General features: G+C 41.5%; 1 protein-coding gene across 9 annotated transcripts in view; it reads right to left on the bottom strand.

Moving 5' to 3' along the window:
• The window catches only part of LOC117467085 (dedicator of cytokinesis protein 9), an 80,330-nt gene that overhangs the window by 41,495 nt on the left and 21,079 nt on the right, over positions 1-17,756 (bottom strand). For 3 of the 9 annotated variants that reach the window (XM_034110669.2, XM_034110672.2, XM_034110673.2), the window contains exons 1-2: positions 4,689-4,966; positions 1,850-1,966 (exon numbers count right to left, since the gene is read on the bottom strand). In XM_034110669.2, coding sequence (XP_033966560.1) covers positions 1,850-1,966; positions 4,689-4,802 — 231 coding nt within the window. In that variant the 5' untranslated portion in view covers positions 4,803-4,966. Of the gene's footprint in view, positions 1-1,849; positions 1,967-4,688; positions 4,967-13,014; positions 13,408-17,756 lie in introns of those variants that run through there. The other 6 variants (XM_034110668.2, XM_034110671.2, XM_071207068.1 and 3 more) reach the window with 3 other exon arrangements.

Here is a 17,756-nt window from a genome sequence, read left to right as displayed (position 1 = left end):
TAACACATGACGTGCCAGCTGGGATAAGATGAGGACCTGATTGTAAATACTGTCCATGAGGAGCAGCCAAAAACAAGTTTTACACAAGAATAACAACACAGAGGAGCTATTTATGCCTGTGTTGGTATTCATTCATCCCCAAGTAACACATGTATACTTTCTACTGTCTCTATGCATTTGAGTTTTCTGCATGACTCCACACTGCCTGTCTCCTCTCGCTAAAATCAGCAAACATTGAAAAGGCCTCGACACAGAAGCTGATTGAAACCTTGCTTGAGTCCGTGGGGGTCAAAACAGATGTTTAGTTCAATCACTGTGACTGTGGTGTTTTATTCTCTTGGTCAGAATCACCTGTCAGTCCCTGACAACGCACTGTTTGTGTGTAAAGCTACTATGTTATGTTCATAGCAGCAGGCTGGAGGAGCATGACACAAGAGTGGACAAAGTCAAGGCTGCCATGCCTTCACCGAGTTCACAGCTGCCAGACCTTTATGATCTGTAACAACCAATAGCTTTAAACGGAAGCAAACACAGCCATTATCAGCAGTACAGTAACTTAAATCCATGTTACACATTAAACTATTAAGATAGCTCTGGTGATATGGGTCAGAAAGTGTTTTTTAGATAAGATATGCACAGGGGAAATTACTGTTACTGATAAAGTGTGTGCAATAATATTGTTTATTTTCCTTTCATTATAAACTAGCAACTAAGAAACTAACATTATCATACAATGTGTTGCTGTTTGGTTATTAACTCAAGGGCACTTCAGAGATCCCGAGTATGACGGTATCAAATAAGATGCATATCCTTCTGTCTTCCTGGAAAGAAAAGCCTTTTGCGTGAACATTTTGAAACTTTTTGTCTACTCTCTCCGAGCATTTGACTCCCACTACAGCTGTGGTGGAAGATTTTTAGAAATGTCTTTATGTCCTCAGTGGCTTTCATTTCAAATCAAAATGCAGCTCCTCCTTCCACATGACCATCATGGCACTTTAGAACGTTTTGTAAAATGTGTTTCCGTATACAGTAAAAACATTACTGCTTTGTACTTTGTACTGTCTTATGTGAGCATTCAGCAATAACAATACAACAAAATTTCAACTGGATCATGAGACAGAGCTGCAGGGTTCAGATTTGATTCCTGCACATCTCACTGCTGCTGTTGGTAAAAAACTATTTCGATCAGGTTTCATTTCCTGAAGAACCAGCACTGGGCCAGATTTCCATTTTAGATTTTCCATCCTCACCGTGGAAAGTGTGGGGGGAGCGTACGTACGTCCTGTACAATGTGGCTGGAGATAACACTCGCTTTGTCACAACATTGGCAACAGAATGAGCCAATTAAGCAGATGGCCCCTGACCACTCTCTCGCGCTACAACGTGGAAGGATGTAAACAAAAATAAAACCTCTGTGAACAACCCCACCCTGCACTCACAGCGCCGGCCACGCCTGGGCCAAAGGGAAAGACGCAAACACATAAAACAAAGAAAACACGCAAGTGGGTGGGTAAACAATTATGTTAGAGAAGCAACAATAAAAAGAGCATCTTCTAAAAAATGACTCTTTAATCACTTAAAGAATAAGCAATTAGGCTTTGACCTTTCTCTCCCATTATTTATTCGATAGTTTCCACCACAAACGCCCCACTATTCACAGCATGAGTAGACACACTGGAAATCAAAGCCCTAACTCTGGCAGTGACCAGAACACGACTACTAACGACTACTAACTTTACCTTACTAACTTTACCTCACTTCCATCGTTAAAATCATACTCCTCAGCAATATAATCCCTGCAACGATACCCACAGCCAGATTTCCTGAATGAAACGGGTGTGAAACTCACCTCAAAGTCCTCCAGGGGGAACTGTAGCATGTCCCGGAGGACATCACTGAGGATCTGTGTCTTCCTCTGCACCAACACATTTTCATATTCCAGCGGCTCGATCACCTTTGGCTTCACCTGGAGAACACAGAGAAAGTACTCGGTTACTTTTGATGTATGCAAAGACATAGGAGGAAATGTGGCTATTTTATAACAAAAAACTGGGCACGTTGCAGTTCATTGTTGACACATTCACTGATACATATTACAGACAAAAGATATGGCAGATAAATCCCCCCCAAAACTTAAGCTCAAAGTGCCAAACAACAAGAAATAAGAATATAAATCAAATTGAAAAAAGGGGAAATGTGCAATGACATTTTATTTATAACCAAGTAGATGATAAAAAAATAAATTAAAGTAAAAATAATAGAAATTAAGCATATAGTTGTGCAAAGGAGTAGAGATAACGATATCGACCGGCTTCTACTGTACATTGAGTTTGATAGCCAGCTGCTCCCACATTGGGCTTTACTAACACACGCTATGTTATATTCCATAAGTCTATCAGGGCTCCATCTGCTAAGAGTAAATGCATCCACCTCAGCAGTGGGAAGGTCTTGATGAGCTTATCCCTCCGTGAGAGCGAACACGCATGACATATATTTCAAGGAAACAAGGAAACTATCACACTCCACTTCAATTACAGGCACCATATGAAACACAAGTATCCTTCACATCGTTAAACAAACAAACCTCCAACATCCTATTTTACTTTCATCCTACTTGATGAGAATCCCTTAGTTTGTACATGTTGTTTTAAAGCCGACTCTCAGGAGCAGATGTGGTTATTGAGAGGTGATTATGGATTCATGGTACATTACGTCAGTGTCTGCATAATGTTAAAGTATCGACCCACGAAAGCTGAGGATTGATAGAGTTTACACACAGTTACAGTAGCCATTAGATGGAAAGTCAGCTGTCAACACCTTTAGCCAACAGGACGGGAGGATAAATCTTACGTCCAGAGAAACAGCCGAGTGCAAAATTAACAGTGAAGTATCGGCCGATTTCAGAGCTGAGCGACGGCTCGGCCCACATGTTGCCTCCACATCTGGGAGTGATAATACTAGCATGATCTCAGAGGGAGAGTCATGGATATTGACCTGCTTGAATACATGTTGCTAGCAACCTTGTTAATAACAGAGAACAGCTCACATTGAGGACAGAGGAGGTACGACTGGTTTCAAGGACACAGAGGGGATATCAGGGCAGGGATGGTGCCACCAAGTCTGCCAGCTAAAGTATGCTGGGACATTATCAGTCAACCGTCATTCACAGCTTAAACTGAACATAACACAAATAGAGTTACAAATAAATACAATCACACATCAACAAACTGTATTCTCTCTCTTCCATTGAAGGGATAAAGTACAGGTCTGATGCATATCTGTTTCCAGGCAGGACAGGTACGTCAGGAAGGATTTAAAGATGTCAGAGATAAGATGTGTGTCTGTTTCTCGCTTGAATTTACCTAAATTGCGTTCAATCTTTCTACAAACAGCCTGTATCAGACAGTGAACCCTTAAAAAACCCACGTACATACAGAAGCTTTGTGGCTATTTAATAGGTGAAAAAAACCGTGACTATGGCAAGTAGACACAGCAGGGGAATTAACCAACGCCTTCTGAAAGTAAGAGGGAGTTAAGGTCAGAAGTGAGTTGATAATGCACAGCCTGGGGATGTTCAACACCCACAAACAAAGACAAAGGGAGAGAGTCACGAGAGAAAAAACTGCAATTAAAAAGGGATTCTGATATTCAAACTTTTCAAAGTAGCTTCCAAGATATTTGACCCCATTATAGAGATAGTGCCCTTTTCTCACCAGTGATGGATTGCTGACCTCACGCTGTTGTTGCTGACTATTGTTTCACTCCAAACCCCTCTGGGCTCTCCCACACGGTCAGTGGTCTGTGAAGGTGGTAAACCACACAGTACACTCAGCACTGAGCAAGAGAAGTAACAAACATACAGTGCCATGTAAGCAACTGCTCTGTCATTCCCACAAATCCAACATGATGACCCTTGTGAAACACTTTTGTTGTATCATTGTCATACCTCAGAACAGGCTTATTAAGAACACTTGTTGAGTCCATGTCTCTGAAACTGACAATAGTCCTGTTTCTAGTGTCTTTATAATACACCATAAACTATTTTGAACACAGTTAATGGTAAAATAAGTCCAGAACAATGCAAGCTGTATGTTTCACATCTGTACAGTTAAGTGAACAGACAGTCGTGTTTGGAAAGCCCATGAAATAGAAACGTCTGAAGTCATGTCTCTACAGTGATCCAGCAGCTGTTTAGCTGCAGCACCACTCCTCCCATCACTGCACCCTCACTTCCATGAACAATGGTGCTGTGTAGTGCCTCTCCACTCACGGATACATGCAATCTCGTTGCTACCGTCTTCTTCACATGGCCCTGCAGATGTAACACTAGGACACCTTGTTCGCAGGGGAGGAAGTTAACACTGTTGTCAGAGTTGACTTTTGATCCAAATAAAGATGTTTTACAAGCCAAGGTTATCTTAAAAAATGAACTTGATGAAGCTGGTTGCCTCCAGGTGTTGGTGAAGTTCAACATTCCTCTATGCTAGTGCTAACGTCGCACTTTCTGATAGTGAGTGCAAAGGAAAGAGATTTGAAGCAGACGTTCACATGACACCTGCTTTGGGACTTTATGACTGTGGTTAACCTTTGGAGCGATGCACTCTAAACAAAGTCCTTACAGATCATTAAAAGCTTTTTTAAATAAATCAAAAAGGTCTTTTTAAATGAAAGGTCTTTCAATGACTTACCACCACCTGTGGCACCGAGTCTACCTCAGTCTCAGCTGCAGCCAAGCTCTTGTACTGCTGCGGACTCTCAATGACCAACTCCTTCTTCGGAGATTTATTAGCCCTTCCTTGCATTGTCAACAGCTGTGGAAAGATATCTCCGAGCTAGATCCCAAAGAGAAGTGAGCAGCCAGCATATCCGATGGAGAAAATCCTAGCGATCGAGTTTGCATTTCTCCTCACAGACTCACACACCCTCCCTTCTCAGACTGCTCTGTCGGACTGAAAGCAGTGGACTCACACACAGACGGAGGACATGGCCCCTCCTACACTCAGCTGTGCTGCCTGGGGGAGTTAAAAACACACACACACACACACAAAGATATCTGACCCCACACTATCCACCTGCAGTGGACAAAAGGCAAACAAAAGATATGCATTCCTCAAGTATTACAGTGTGGTCAGGGACTGTCCACGCCTTGTGTGGGACAGCTGTAATAAGAGCTGGCTTGAGTTTCATAAAGGAGAACAAGCTGGGAGAGAATGGGACAACAATGGGGCACTTCGTGTTACATTCAAAGAAACCGCCCAAGCGTCTACATACAGTGTGAGGGCACCAAGTGACGAATCGGCTGCAGCGATTTAGAAGTGATTTCTCCTGTAAACATCACAGATAAGCTGCCAGGCTCATCCGATTGTAGCAGGCGCTTTAGAGACAACATGGACACATCTTGACCCGCATTAACTGCTAAAGACTGAGGAGCAAATCATTCAACTCAATCTGAAGCAACGCTGCTGTATATCAAGTTAGTCACTATCAGTGTAGCCTGTAATCTTAATGTAGCTCAATGGATTTTTGCATTGAACAATAACATGTCTACTCCTGTTCCTGCAGACTTCGATTGGGCAGAATGCAAAGTTGCTTCTGGCCATTTGAGGGAAAACTGTCTTTAACCCTTACATACAAACAGAGTGTGATATAGTAAACAAGAATGTGTTTTACAAATATGAAACTGTCCAGAGAATTGTGGTTTGAGGACGGGTGGGAGTGCACTGCATCGTCTGCAGTGAGCATCCCAAGTGGAATTTTGGTTAGGATAAACATCCAATGAAATGTAGCTCTTAAAAAACCCAAATATAATCCTTGTTTTTTACCATTTTCTTTTTGGAAAACACCCGATTCATTTTACTTTAGAAAAATGTCATTTCAACAGTGATTTGTACATTATAAAAAAAGTGACTAACAGCACACAGGTATCTGAGACAGGAAGTGTACCTTGACTCACTCTGACGCTTGGTGAGCCCACAGGCACAGGAAGATAATCATGTGGAACTCACCCTACAGAGCATGCTTGCACCTGATGCGGAGGATAAGCTTATATCTCTAAAACACACACAGACAACCAGCATAGATGTGGATCAGTGACAGAGGGCAGCTCACTTTATATCCATATTTTCTGATGCTGTCATCAAAATGTGCTTTTTGATGTGCCAGACAGCAGTGATATGATCTCCACGTCTGTCTGTGAAACCTCGAGGGCATCATGGTGCACCCCAATACCAATCCCTGTGTGGGGCCCATAGGGTAGTCATGTGACTATGGAGCAGCTGACCTGGCCCTCCCCCCCCTGGCCTTAGGCTTAGATACAGGCGTGAAAAGATAACATCCTCCCCTGCTGTGGCCCTCTGAGGAATCTGCAGGTCGGCCCACTCCTCTGTGGGTCGACTGGGCTGCGTCGTGCTGGAATTCCCCTCAAGCAGTTGCATCAACAAGCAGCGAGACAGAAGCTCGACCTAAACACAATCTCTCTGGTTACTAACGGTTACAATCTCAGCTGCAGTCAGAGCCAGCCGTGAAAACGTCAGTGACTCATTTGACTGTCATCGTTTGTGATGATAACTCACTTATATTGTTGGACATTTCCTGTACTTAATTGTGCATAGAGAACTAATTGTTTGACTTTGATCTTTGAGTTTAAACAAAGACGGCTTGCTCTCCCAGACATCTCATATCTGCAGTGAGAAGAGATAACTATCTTCAGACACTTCCCTTTTACTCCGCAGCCCTGGTATAGAGGTGTACACATGGTTGGCGTGGCACAGTTCTTAAATGAAATTCAGACCTTGTAATGTCATGCAGATTTATCCATGGAAACCATTTCAAATGTGTTTCTTTGGGGCGATTTGGCTGAACAGGAGGGCCCACTGAGCCTTTTAGTGGCAGAACAAACACTTGTGTTGAGCAACAACGTTTTCCAATGGCCAAAAGCAGATGGACAGGACGTTTTAGAAAAAGTGTTTTTTTGCTCAAAAAAGGTTAAGTATGCCATGTGTTGTCATGAATTGGAAGTAACTATGGGACACACATAGCTTGTTTCTTTGATGACTCAGTACAGAGGGATGAAAAACAACTGAGGTCTGTAACTGGGCAGAATGTCAGTTTTTATTATATTATTCTTCTGGTTATTTGGCATTGCCCTAGAACGCTATACAAGACTGTGATGTTTTAATTATGTCAACACTAATAGCAATAGTGGCTTTATTTGAATTCCCATGCAACATCATATTGCACAATAATCAAATGTATTCAATCTTTATAAATGTACATATAGTAACATTTGTTTTTAATTACAGTGTTGTTGACCAGTCAAAATGTGGCATGTCAGAGTGTAATAAAGCTCCTTTAACATTACCACGCCTGAAGTAATGCTAGACAATGTGTCCCGAGGAAGACATTTACCCAAACATTTTAAGTATAGGCTACTGCTGTTTTATGTACATTACAATACTTAGTGCATAGTATTATAGTTGTCTGGATTGAGGTGGTGTCTTGCTCTCATTGCAGTTTCATTTGTTTGTCGTTACTGTTGTGCAACTCTTTCACATTTGTATTTTTTTCTCCTTCAATCATGTAGTAATGCTCAGCTTGGACATGACTATGGCCGGGCCTCTTGATTACATAACACAGGCTTGATGCAATCTCCAGGCCATCCCAGCATGAGCCAAAGCAAAACAGGGTGTAACCTGGAATGCAACAAAAACACGGCCCACCCCTCGCCGCCCCGCTACAACAGCACCAGGACCCACCATCCTGAAGCCTGTTTTCAGTCCATCCCCGAGAGAGGCCTGCACTGTGAGCTGAGAATGAGATTTTAACATGGAGGTAATAATGACACTGTAGCGTGTCTACACCCTCTGTTAATAGCGTTACTGCTGTAGGACGTGGGATACAATGGCATCAGAAACAACAGGATGTAATCATGAGGCAAAGACAGTCGTCTCACACAACAATGTCTGGAGACAATACTGTACAATATATATATGTATCATTGTTGTAATACCTAAAGCTAAATACAGGTAGAGACGAGAATTGAGGGCAGTTTTGATTGATCAGTGCACGCTTTAAATGTAACAAAAAGTATTGAATATTAATAATGCTGCTGTGTGCGAAAAATCTAACTGATGTTGCCAGAATTTATTTTAAGTACATGAGCCTGAGTGCTGGAGATAATGGGCCAGTGTATCAGTCAGGAGGAGACACACACACACACACACACACACACACACACACACACACACACACACACACACACACACACACACACACACACACACACACACACACACACACACACACACACACACACACACACACACACACACACACACACACACACACACACACACACACACACACACACACACACACACACACACACACACACACACACACACACACACACACACACACACACACACACACACACACACAAATGCTTTGACGTCCTGAGAACAACATCAGGGTGGCTGAAACGTCTCAAAAGAAGGAAGCAATCACCAAGAAAAACATCCTGTCGCCAATCAAAGGTTGTTTTACCGTTAATCCATTAAGCTAATGCATACGAGCTGTATTGATGTAATTGGTTGTCAATGTCATCAATAATGTGAGCACGGTTTGAATGTAACGCTAGATATCTGTCAAATGTTACATCTTTAAGGGTATATGCAGGAATCCTGAAGTCAAGTGTAATACCTTTTAAGACCTTTTTTAAGACCTTTCCATACATTTTAAGACCTCATCGCCACTTCAAGTTTTAACCGGTTACATTGGCGACACACTTTACCTCACATTTACTATTTACAGTATTGATTGTCCTTCTTCCTTATCTTCCAACCATTTGGACGCAAACTCGCATTTCCCCATAACGATGTTGTTTAACAACCGGCGTAAACGGACCTTCGCGCGCTATCAAGCAGTGAGCGTGCGACGTCCTGTCCTGATGACGTCAAATCCAACGGGATGCCATCAATAAACTACACAGAATCACACTACACACCTACGCAATGATTACATTCAGGCAGACTGTAGAATACAACCTCTTTGGACAATTTATATACTTATTGAAAACAAGCTACAAAATGTAATACCTTGGAAAATGCTGTTTAATAGCCTTAATTTTCGCTAAATTGGTTTATCAACTTTTAATACATTTTAAGACCGATTGAAAATAGCCGACTTAATGTTTATTTTGAGATATAAGAGAATTACGATATAAGTATTAAAACTAAAGTTGATCCATATCGTAATTCTCTTATATCTCAAAATAAACATTAAGTCTGCTATTTTCGATCGCTCTTAAAAAGTATTAAGAGTTGATCCTCTATAAATAAACAAAAACAAGCAAATAGTAAAACCATTCTTTACAATTGGATATTTCTGTATTGAAATGATGCTCATTAGTGAGGCCAACTTCTTAATTGACATACATACACATTAATACATAAAATGAATAAATGTAAATATTTAAAAATATATATATATGTTATGTAACTACTGATAAAGTTTAACCTTTTTTAATTGAATATTGTAAAAAAACTAATATTTATTTATTTTCGAATGTATTACATAAATAAGTAATATCCTCCATTTTATGAGAACAGGACAAAGATTTCACAATGTCCTACTAAACACACATGTTTAGACCAAGAGTATGACGCATCTTTGTCAAGAAAGAAAGGAGAGCATTCGTCAAGAAATTCAACCAATTAAATGGATAAAATATGTGAGTGGTTTCTGGTTGATGAGATGCAGACCTGGTAAACTCCCCAAAATGAAGAACTTATAAACAAAGCACAATCAACTCATTAGGCATGGTTCATTGAAAGGAAAACAATCACAGGTCCAAGTTAGAAGAATTACTCCCCAAACATAATCGGATAAAAAACGCTTTCATGTGTGACCAAGCTGACGTCACAGCTTTCTCTTTCTTTCCCAAAAAAACCATCACTCTGACAAAACTGGCAGACGATTCAGCGCTTCAGTTACAGCATTCAAACATTGCATCGAAATAAATGAAGGAAGCTGAACTTTTGTGACAGCAAAGAATGACGATACATTAACACCGAGAGGTGTAATTGATAGCTTTGTCAAGAGCATGAGAGAAACACAACACTGTCGAAATAGAACAGCATACACATCCATGCATTATCTCAAACCAGTGACTTTAATTTGTGGAGGCAGATCCCTTCCTGAGGGAGAACGAGATGCAAGTTTCCACAAGGAAGGAAAAGGCACAGCTGTTGCAATCAGCGAGTGAAATAACAGAGCAGTGTAAAAAGCCCGAACAGGTCATTTAATTACTTATATCCATGCCTAGAGAGTACAGATCACTTTCCCACACACAGCTTGGTCTCTGAGTGTGTGTGAAAGTGAGTGTGTGCCTGGCCTCTAACCCCATAATCCGGTTTTAAATTTCCCCCCAAATAATTACCTGCTGCAATCAGAAGGATTGAAAGGATAGACATTAGGGTGAATATCCTTTTATAACCTAATGGATTAAAAAGATGCAAATCGTGATGAGGAAGGACATCCTGTACAGGACCGTGTTTACGGCTGCTGTTGAAGTCAGTGTACCCTATAGAGGTGCCCAAAAACTAAAATAGAATGTTGTCAGATGAGTCGAAGCGGACAACATCTTCAAATAAAACAGTTAGTTGTGTGATAACAAGCACAACATCGTCATTGCTGTGACATTGCATGCTTTAACACACACACACACACACAACCTCCCAAACTTGTATGCTACATTTCAGCCAAAGGGTGGGGACATTGTTGTGGGACAGAGCGAGCTATAGAGCTGCAGATACAAATATGGCACGCCTTTAGAAAGGTATGTATCAAATCATTAATGAAGTTATCGAGTTTATTCTAATAGGCCTATATTTGACATCGGAAGGGGAGCCACATCTGAATGAATCGGCAGCCCGCAAAATACTAACTGGTGTGTCTTATTGTGGGATGGTAGGCACTTCTGATTCACATTTGAGTGCACACGCATTATAATAATAATAATAACTTTATTTATATAGCACCTTTCATACAGGGGATTTCAGTTCAAAGTGCTTTACATCAGTAAAAATAAGACATACAATCAGTGTAAAACAAGCAGCAAGAGCAAAGCATAAAATGGGATAAAATAATTAAAAATAAAAACATGGGGAATAAAACATAGAGAAATAGTGCAATGTCAATCACAGAGAATAGTGCAGTATAATAGTGTAAAATCAGTAAAATGCTTTGGTAACAAGATAGGTTTTAAGCTGCGTTTTAAGCTGCCTTTTAAAAATGCCTAATGTGTTGGCTTCCCTAATATTGTTGGGTAACGTGTTCCACAGTTTTGGGGCGTAGTTTACAAAGGCTGCATCACATTGAAGCATTGAAAATTATTCGAATGCTTCCTATCCATTCGTATTATTAGACTAACTCCATTATTTATTGATGGATTCATTTTTTTTTCTCTATTTTTGTCTTGGCTAATAACCTTTAACTGCCATACAGTTGCAAACCACATCCTCTGGTAAAACTATTGATTTACCAGACTGCGAAATGCTGACGGAGGATTAATTGACCCCGTCTGGATGATAAGACCATCCCTGAGCCAAAGAAGCAACAATGCCCTTGACCTAAATCCCTGCTCTCAGCCAGGGCCACAGTCACTCTGCTCTCTGCTGTGAAGCCGAGGAACCACCGGTGGGAACGAACACACACACACACACACACACACACACACACACACACACACACACACACACACACACACACACACACACACACACACACACACACACACACACACACACACACACACACACACACACACACACACACACACACACACACACACACACACACACACACACACACACACACACACACACACACACACACACACACACACACACACACACACACACACACACACACACACACACACACACACACACACACACACACACACACACACACACACACACACACACACACACACAGTATTGGAAGCAACACAAACAAGAAGGGCAAGGCAAGCTGGTACGGAGCAGCAGAAGCCCTGCCAAGCCCGCTGGTTCACAGATGAAGAGCGGTGATTGATTTCCAGCAGACACAGAGCTCACTGTCCCACCGCCCCCCCCCCCCCCCCCCCCCACCTCATCCTCATCCTCAACCCAGCCCACAGAGGCTTTAACCCATGCAGCAGTGCAGAGGCAAGATCCAGCCCTCCCACTGCCCTACATTTCACACTGTTAACACTGACGGTTACATTCTCAAAAGGCTGAGTGAGGCCGATGATGAGTGTTATTGCTTTAGTTGCGTATGTAATCAATCAAATGTGACAGACACCAGAACCAGTGCCAGTAAAATGAGTGATTTGTTGATGTGGTGAAACGGTTGCACATCAATATTCTAATATCAGAAACATTTGAATCATTGATAACATTTATGTCCTGCATTTTGCCGTCCTGATAGAAGAAATCAGGGAAGGAATGCTGCATAAATAATTTGAAAAACATGTAAAAGTGAAAGACCCACTCAGGCCCAGTTCTATAGGACGAGTAGTGTTTATGTTTTAGAAATGAAAAGGGCAGCACGCTATACACAGCTTGTACTATGCTGGTTCAGAACATGCAGGTTAAAGCTTGTCCAATGGGAGTATATTCTGCTTTTCTGTGATGATGATTACGAGTTGGATTAACGAGCAAAAACTAGTTAGAAAAGTATTTTATTTATAGATTAATCACCCGCCCAATCACTAAATACACACACACACACACACACACACACACACACACACACACACACACACACACACACACACACACACACACACACACACACACACACACACACACACACACACACACACACACACACACACACACACACACACACACACACACACACACACACACACACACACACACACACACACACACACACACACACACACACACACACACACACACACACACACACACACACACACACACACACACACACACACACACACACCTTGAGTACTCTGGGTGTTGGGAAAGCTCTGGACTCTCTCCGGCTCAGCGCCCTCTCAGCCTCAGACGGCCCGATGGGCTCCCCTCCCTTACAGATGTAGTCGCTACAGTTCCTCTCTAACACCGTACGCAGCCCATCAAACACCACCGCGCTGGTGGTGCACCCCATTCCTCCAGGTCCAAACAGGCATCAGTCAGGAGTGAGTGACCCAGTTTCCTCACTCGCACCCTGCTCCTCCCTGGTCCATGATTTCTGACTTGCAAATCCACAGCTCCCGACCCGGGGAGAGTGCACTGGTATCCGGGCAAAAAGGATCCAGAAAAGAGAGCCCAGGAGCACAGCTGGAGGACGAGTTTATTCAGTCTCACTGTAGTTCTTAGCTGCCCCAGTCTGAGCTCGCAGGAATACCTCAGTCAGCGGACGAGATACAGTGAGTGAGTGAGTGAGAGAGTGAGTGAGGTAGAGCAGAGAGCGAGGGATGGGGGATGAAGGATGCTGTGTGAGCTCGGCTGCAGCTCCAACCAATGCTGAGCCTCGCATCTCGCTTACTACTATGTGCTATCTAAATTCCCCTTATCTTTATTCTTTCATATCCACATTTACATAATGTAAAATTGAATAGAAATTAAATGAATCAATCCCTTAAATGTTTTACTCCACAAATTGAGATTCCTTTTGGGAGGCGGATGAATAATTGTGGGATAAATAGGTTAGAAAAACAGAGTCTTATATCCAGAGGGAGTCTGATTCCATGGTCAGGCAAACAGCAATATGGCTGAATGCTTATTTAGTTCAGCTGGCAAACTAGAGCCACTGGCAGAACAAACGTATGATGAATCACATTGAATGGGTGGCATATAATATGCAGTAGTACAGTAAGCACCCTACTATATGTTGGAGTACAACAACATTTGTTCATTTGTGCATCAACTACTGCATAACATTTTGTATTAAAACATCAGCTATTTACTGCAGTAATATTCAAACTGTTGGAAACCCTGTGTGCCGAGTGGAGCCTCAAAGAAATCTGTGTTTACAAAACATACCAAGGACATGGGAGGATTTAAACCTTTTAGGCCAAGACATCAAATAGGGAGTTTTTGGTTTTTTCCAGAAAAAGATTAGCTGCTGCTTGATCGCTCTGCCAAGAACACAGATATATTGTGAGTGGAACGACAACATGTGATCATACAAGGGCTTTTAAAAAGGCCAGGGAAGGATTCATCCGCTAGCTTGGCATTTGATTGAAATGTCTCTGGACTTCAATGAGGAGGACACAAGATGAAAGCAGGAAGGCAGCAAGTATATTGAAAAAAGATTCAATCTTGGAAACGGGCTGGAAAAACACTGTCCTGTCTCTTTAGTTTGTCTTTCTGAAGGGCATCTGAAAAACACTCCGTTCCATATCGTCCTTATTACAAAAAAAAGACATATGCATTCACCTGTGGGATATATGGAGTTCAAACTTCAGTTTTTGGAGAAAAATATTGAATCAATTCTCTCGAATCTCTTTTACTGAACCTGAAGATAAGCCTCTACCAAAAGAGCCAATCAAAATGATTTGCATTCACTTCTCCTCCAGCAAGAAGATTAATCCTGTTAAATGTGATGCAAGCCTCCCTCGGCCCTCCCCCAACATTTAAACACTGGATCAGAGATACTTGGGGTTCTTCAGCTCAGAAAATATTTGCTTTTCATTGGTCTACTGACAGATTCTTTAATGTGCTGAAGCCTTTTAACACATATAGTGATTTCCATTTTACTTAGAAATGGGAATTATTCCTATTCATGAAATCTAAGTCGAAATAAGTAGATTTCGGAAAGACATTTGTCAGACCCATGTTGTCACCCTGCTGTCGTTGCCCGTGCTTCACCCTCTGATAATGAGGACGAGGGGGAGAAGACAAGGAAACAGGGCAGTGTTCATCTTGGTTTATTTATCTCTGCTTCTTCCCTTCCCTTCCTGCAGCTGCAAGTCACACACTCAAAGACCCCTTATGAACTCAATGGGTATTGTCAAAAATAATCCTGCATGTCAGAGGGGCACGCACATGCTGTATTTACTGAAACACAGCAAAGTCCACCACAGCGTCCATTACGCTTGGAAACAAACACATGCAGGCATCTATCCAGAAACTTCCTTTTAAAAGGTGAAAAACATTCACCTTTTAACAGGTTCCATTAAAAAGGTGCTGACACAAGCACACCCATAAACACATTAACACATTAACACAGGTAAAGAAAAAGTAAAGATCCCTAAATTCATGATGGTGCACTAAGCCGTAACTGCCTGCCTGGGTTTCAGCCTGTGTTAATATTTCAGTAGTGCTTGACACACTGAACTACATTCGAGTGTATGATGAAATGAACTGAGAAAAGCAGCTGAGTATATGAGGGGATGCAGAAAGAGAGAGAAATGTAGAGAGATACTGAGAGAGGAAGGGACAAGACTTGAATTATGCATATTTGATCTGTTAGGAAATGTATATCCTTTTTGGTTTATCCCTTTTCTCGCACCTCGGATCAAAGGGACTTTGGGCTTACTCTCAATAAAATAACAAGAGGCAAGAACCGGTAAAACTGCAAAGTCATAAATCCCCTGTTTCAGGCGAACAGACACTCTTTCTTATGTGTACATTGAGTGCAGATTGCTAACCCAAAATGCATACATTATACTTAGTTGGAACAATATGCACGTGCCAAAAATCAATGTCATGTGGAAAGTTTGATTAATCTTTTAACGTTATGTTGCATTATTAAGAAGGAAGCATCCTTTTCTAATTCAGAATACATTGTTACGTTTGCAATAACAAGCTGTGAAACTGCTGCCAGTAATTACTAAGTGGCTAATTTCAACAGGACCTAGAAAAAGAGATCAGTGATGCACAACTGCACACAGACATTGTTTAAATTGTCACAGCTGCTGGGGATCATAAATATTTTTGCTCCAGGGACACAGAGTCTTCTTAAACTTGTAGAAACATGCCTGCAACAATGCAAAGTGGCTCTGATAATAACTGCTGGAAGGGTGTTGTATACGATTTCATAATACCTTACATAAACAAAGGTCCGCTGGAATCAAACCCACGATGTGGCTTTTATATGATATGCACCTACTCCCTAGGCCCTCGTCACACAGACACATCTGTTTTGTTGTATGCATGTATCCTAATATAAGACATATATTGCAGGAATAACAGTTGAAACCAGCTGGTCAAGGCCCAATTCTTACAAATACAAAAACATGTTGTGCCAATACATATTTCCCCTCACACCCCAGTAGAAGTAAAGCCCTCCAACATAATTCAGCTATAAATTAAATTGACTTGTTAGAAGAACGCCCATGAGGCGTGACAGCTGGTTGTTTGCATTTCTAAAAGACCTGTGCTTCATCTAATCAGGAAGCTAAGTGAGCGTGGGGCGGTTGCGACTTAAAATTAGCGATGAATCATTATGGAGTGTGTTGTAGGATCATCTACAGTATTTAACTACCAGGTCTTAGGTTTGAATCCAGCCCTGTCACTACCATGTTTTCTGTCTACATGTTAAACTATCTAGTGAAAAGAAAGCCACCATAAAGTTTTACTGTATTCTGCAACAAGCATACTCTACTGGATATGAATTATTAAGGTAAGACAGAGGCTGCTGAGTCATTAGGCGAAGCAGTTTTGTCTACCCTTGTGTCAAGAAACGCTGTCTGCAGCAAGTGCCTTCAAAACAAATGCTTCTAGGAAAGTACACATATCGTTTCACAGTTTCACATCTCTAGTTGGCTGTGACTCAGTTGAATCAATATAATATGGTTTATGTTACTGTCTGACCATGTATCCATTGCAGTGCCCCTGTGCAGCTTGAGCACGTCTTCTATACTGTGCATGTCTGTAGCTGACAGATGAAGTGGTTCTGTAGCCTCTGGCAGAACACAGTCGGACTGTGTCAGCCATAGTAAATGTTGAGCTGGAGCTCCGGGCAAGGCTGCAGTGAGGATGGTAGGGGGGTCAAGTGAACTGTGGCAAAGAGCGGGTCTTTCTGTGGTTGGTCAAGTGTGAAGCTCCTCTGTGGGATGGGGAAGCTCTGCAAGAATCTGCAGCTGCTGAGGAGATAAGAGCGGGGCTGAACCACTGCTGTGAGGAGCTGCATGGATTACTGCTGCTGCAGAAAGGCTTCACTCCACAGAGTGCTACACTTCCTGGCTTAGTGTTCAATATGATCCCCACAATGTGTTTGACAGTAGGAATTCATCATTATAGTTTACAGCTTCAAATTAAACATTCAGAAATATGTTAAAACATGATCTTCCTCAATATATAATTTAAGGTATTACTTATTATTTCATTACTTGAATATTGGTAACAGCCAATCAGAGTCATTATTGCGAATTTTTGAGGACCTACCTTCAACACTTCAAATCAAATTACCCTCATCACATAATATTTTCGCAAAACATTCGATTGTTAAAATGAATATGTTCTTTTAAAACTGCCTAATATTCTCTAAACAAATATATATTTTGTTTAATAAAATAATACAAATATACCAATTGTTCCAAAGATTCAGCTGATCGAATTTATTTATTTTCCTCAAATACCCAAGGGACTTGACAACAATAAGTAAAATGCAAAACCATATACAGTATTATACAAATGTACAATATCAATTATACTTTCAAAGGATTAGCTAATAAAAAAAACAGCCTATCTGCTGCATATGGACACCATCACTGGCCCGCAGCCAGTAACCCC

Source organism: Pseudochaenichthys georgianus, chromosome 21, assembly GCF_902827115.2.
Source record: "Pseudochaenichthys georgianus chromosome 21, fPseGeo1.2, whole genome shotgun sequence".
Lineage (NCBI taxonomy): Eukaryota > Metazoa > Chordata > Actinopteri > Perciformes > Channichthyidae > Pseudochaenichthys > Pseudochaenichthys georgianus.
This window is presented reverse-complemented; position numbering and strand designations above follow the sequence as displayed.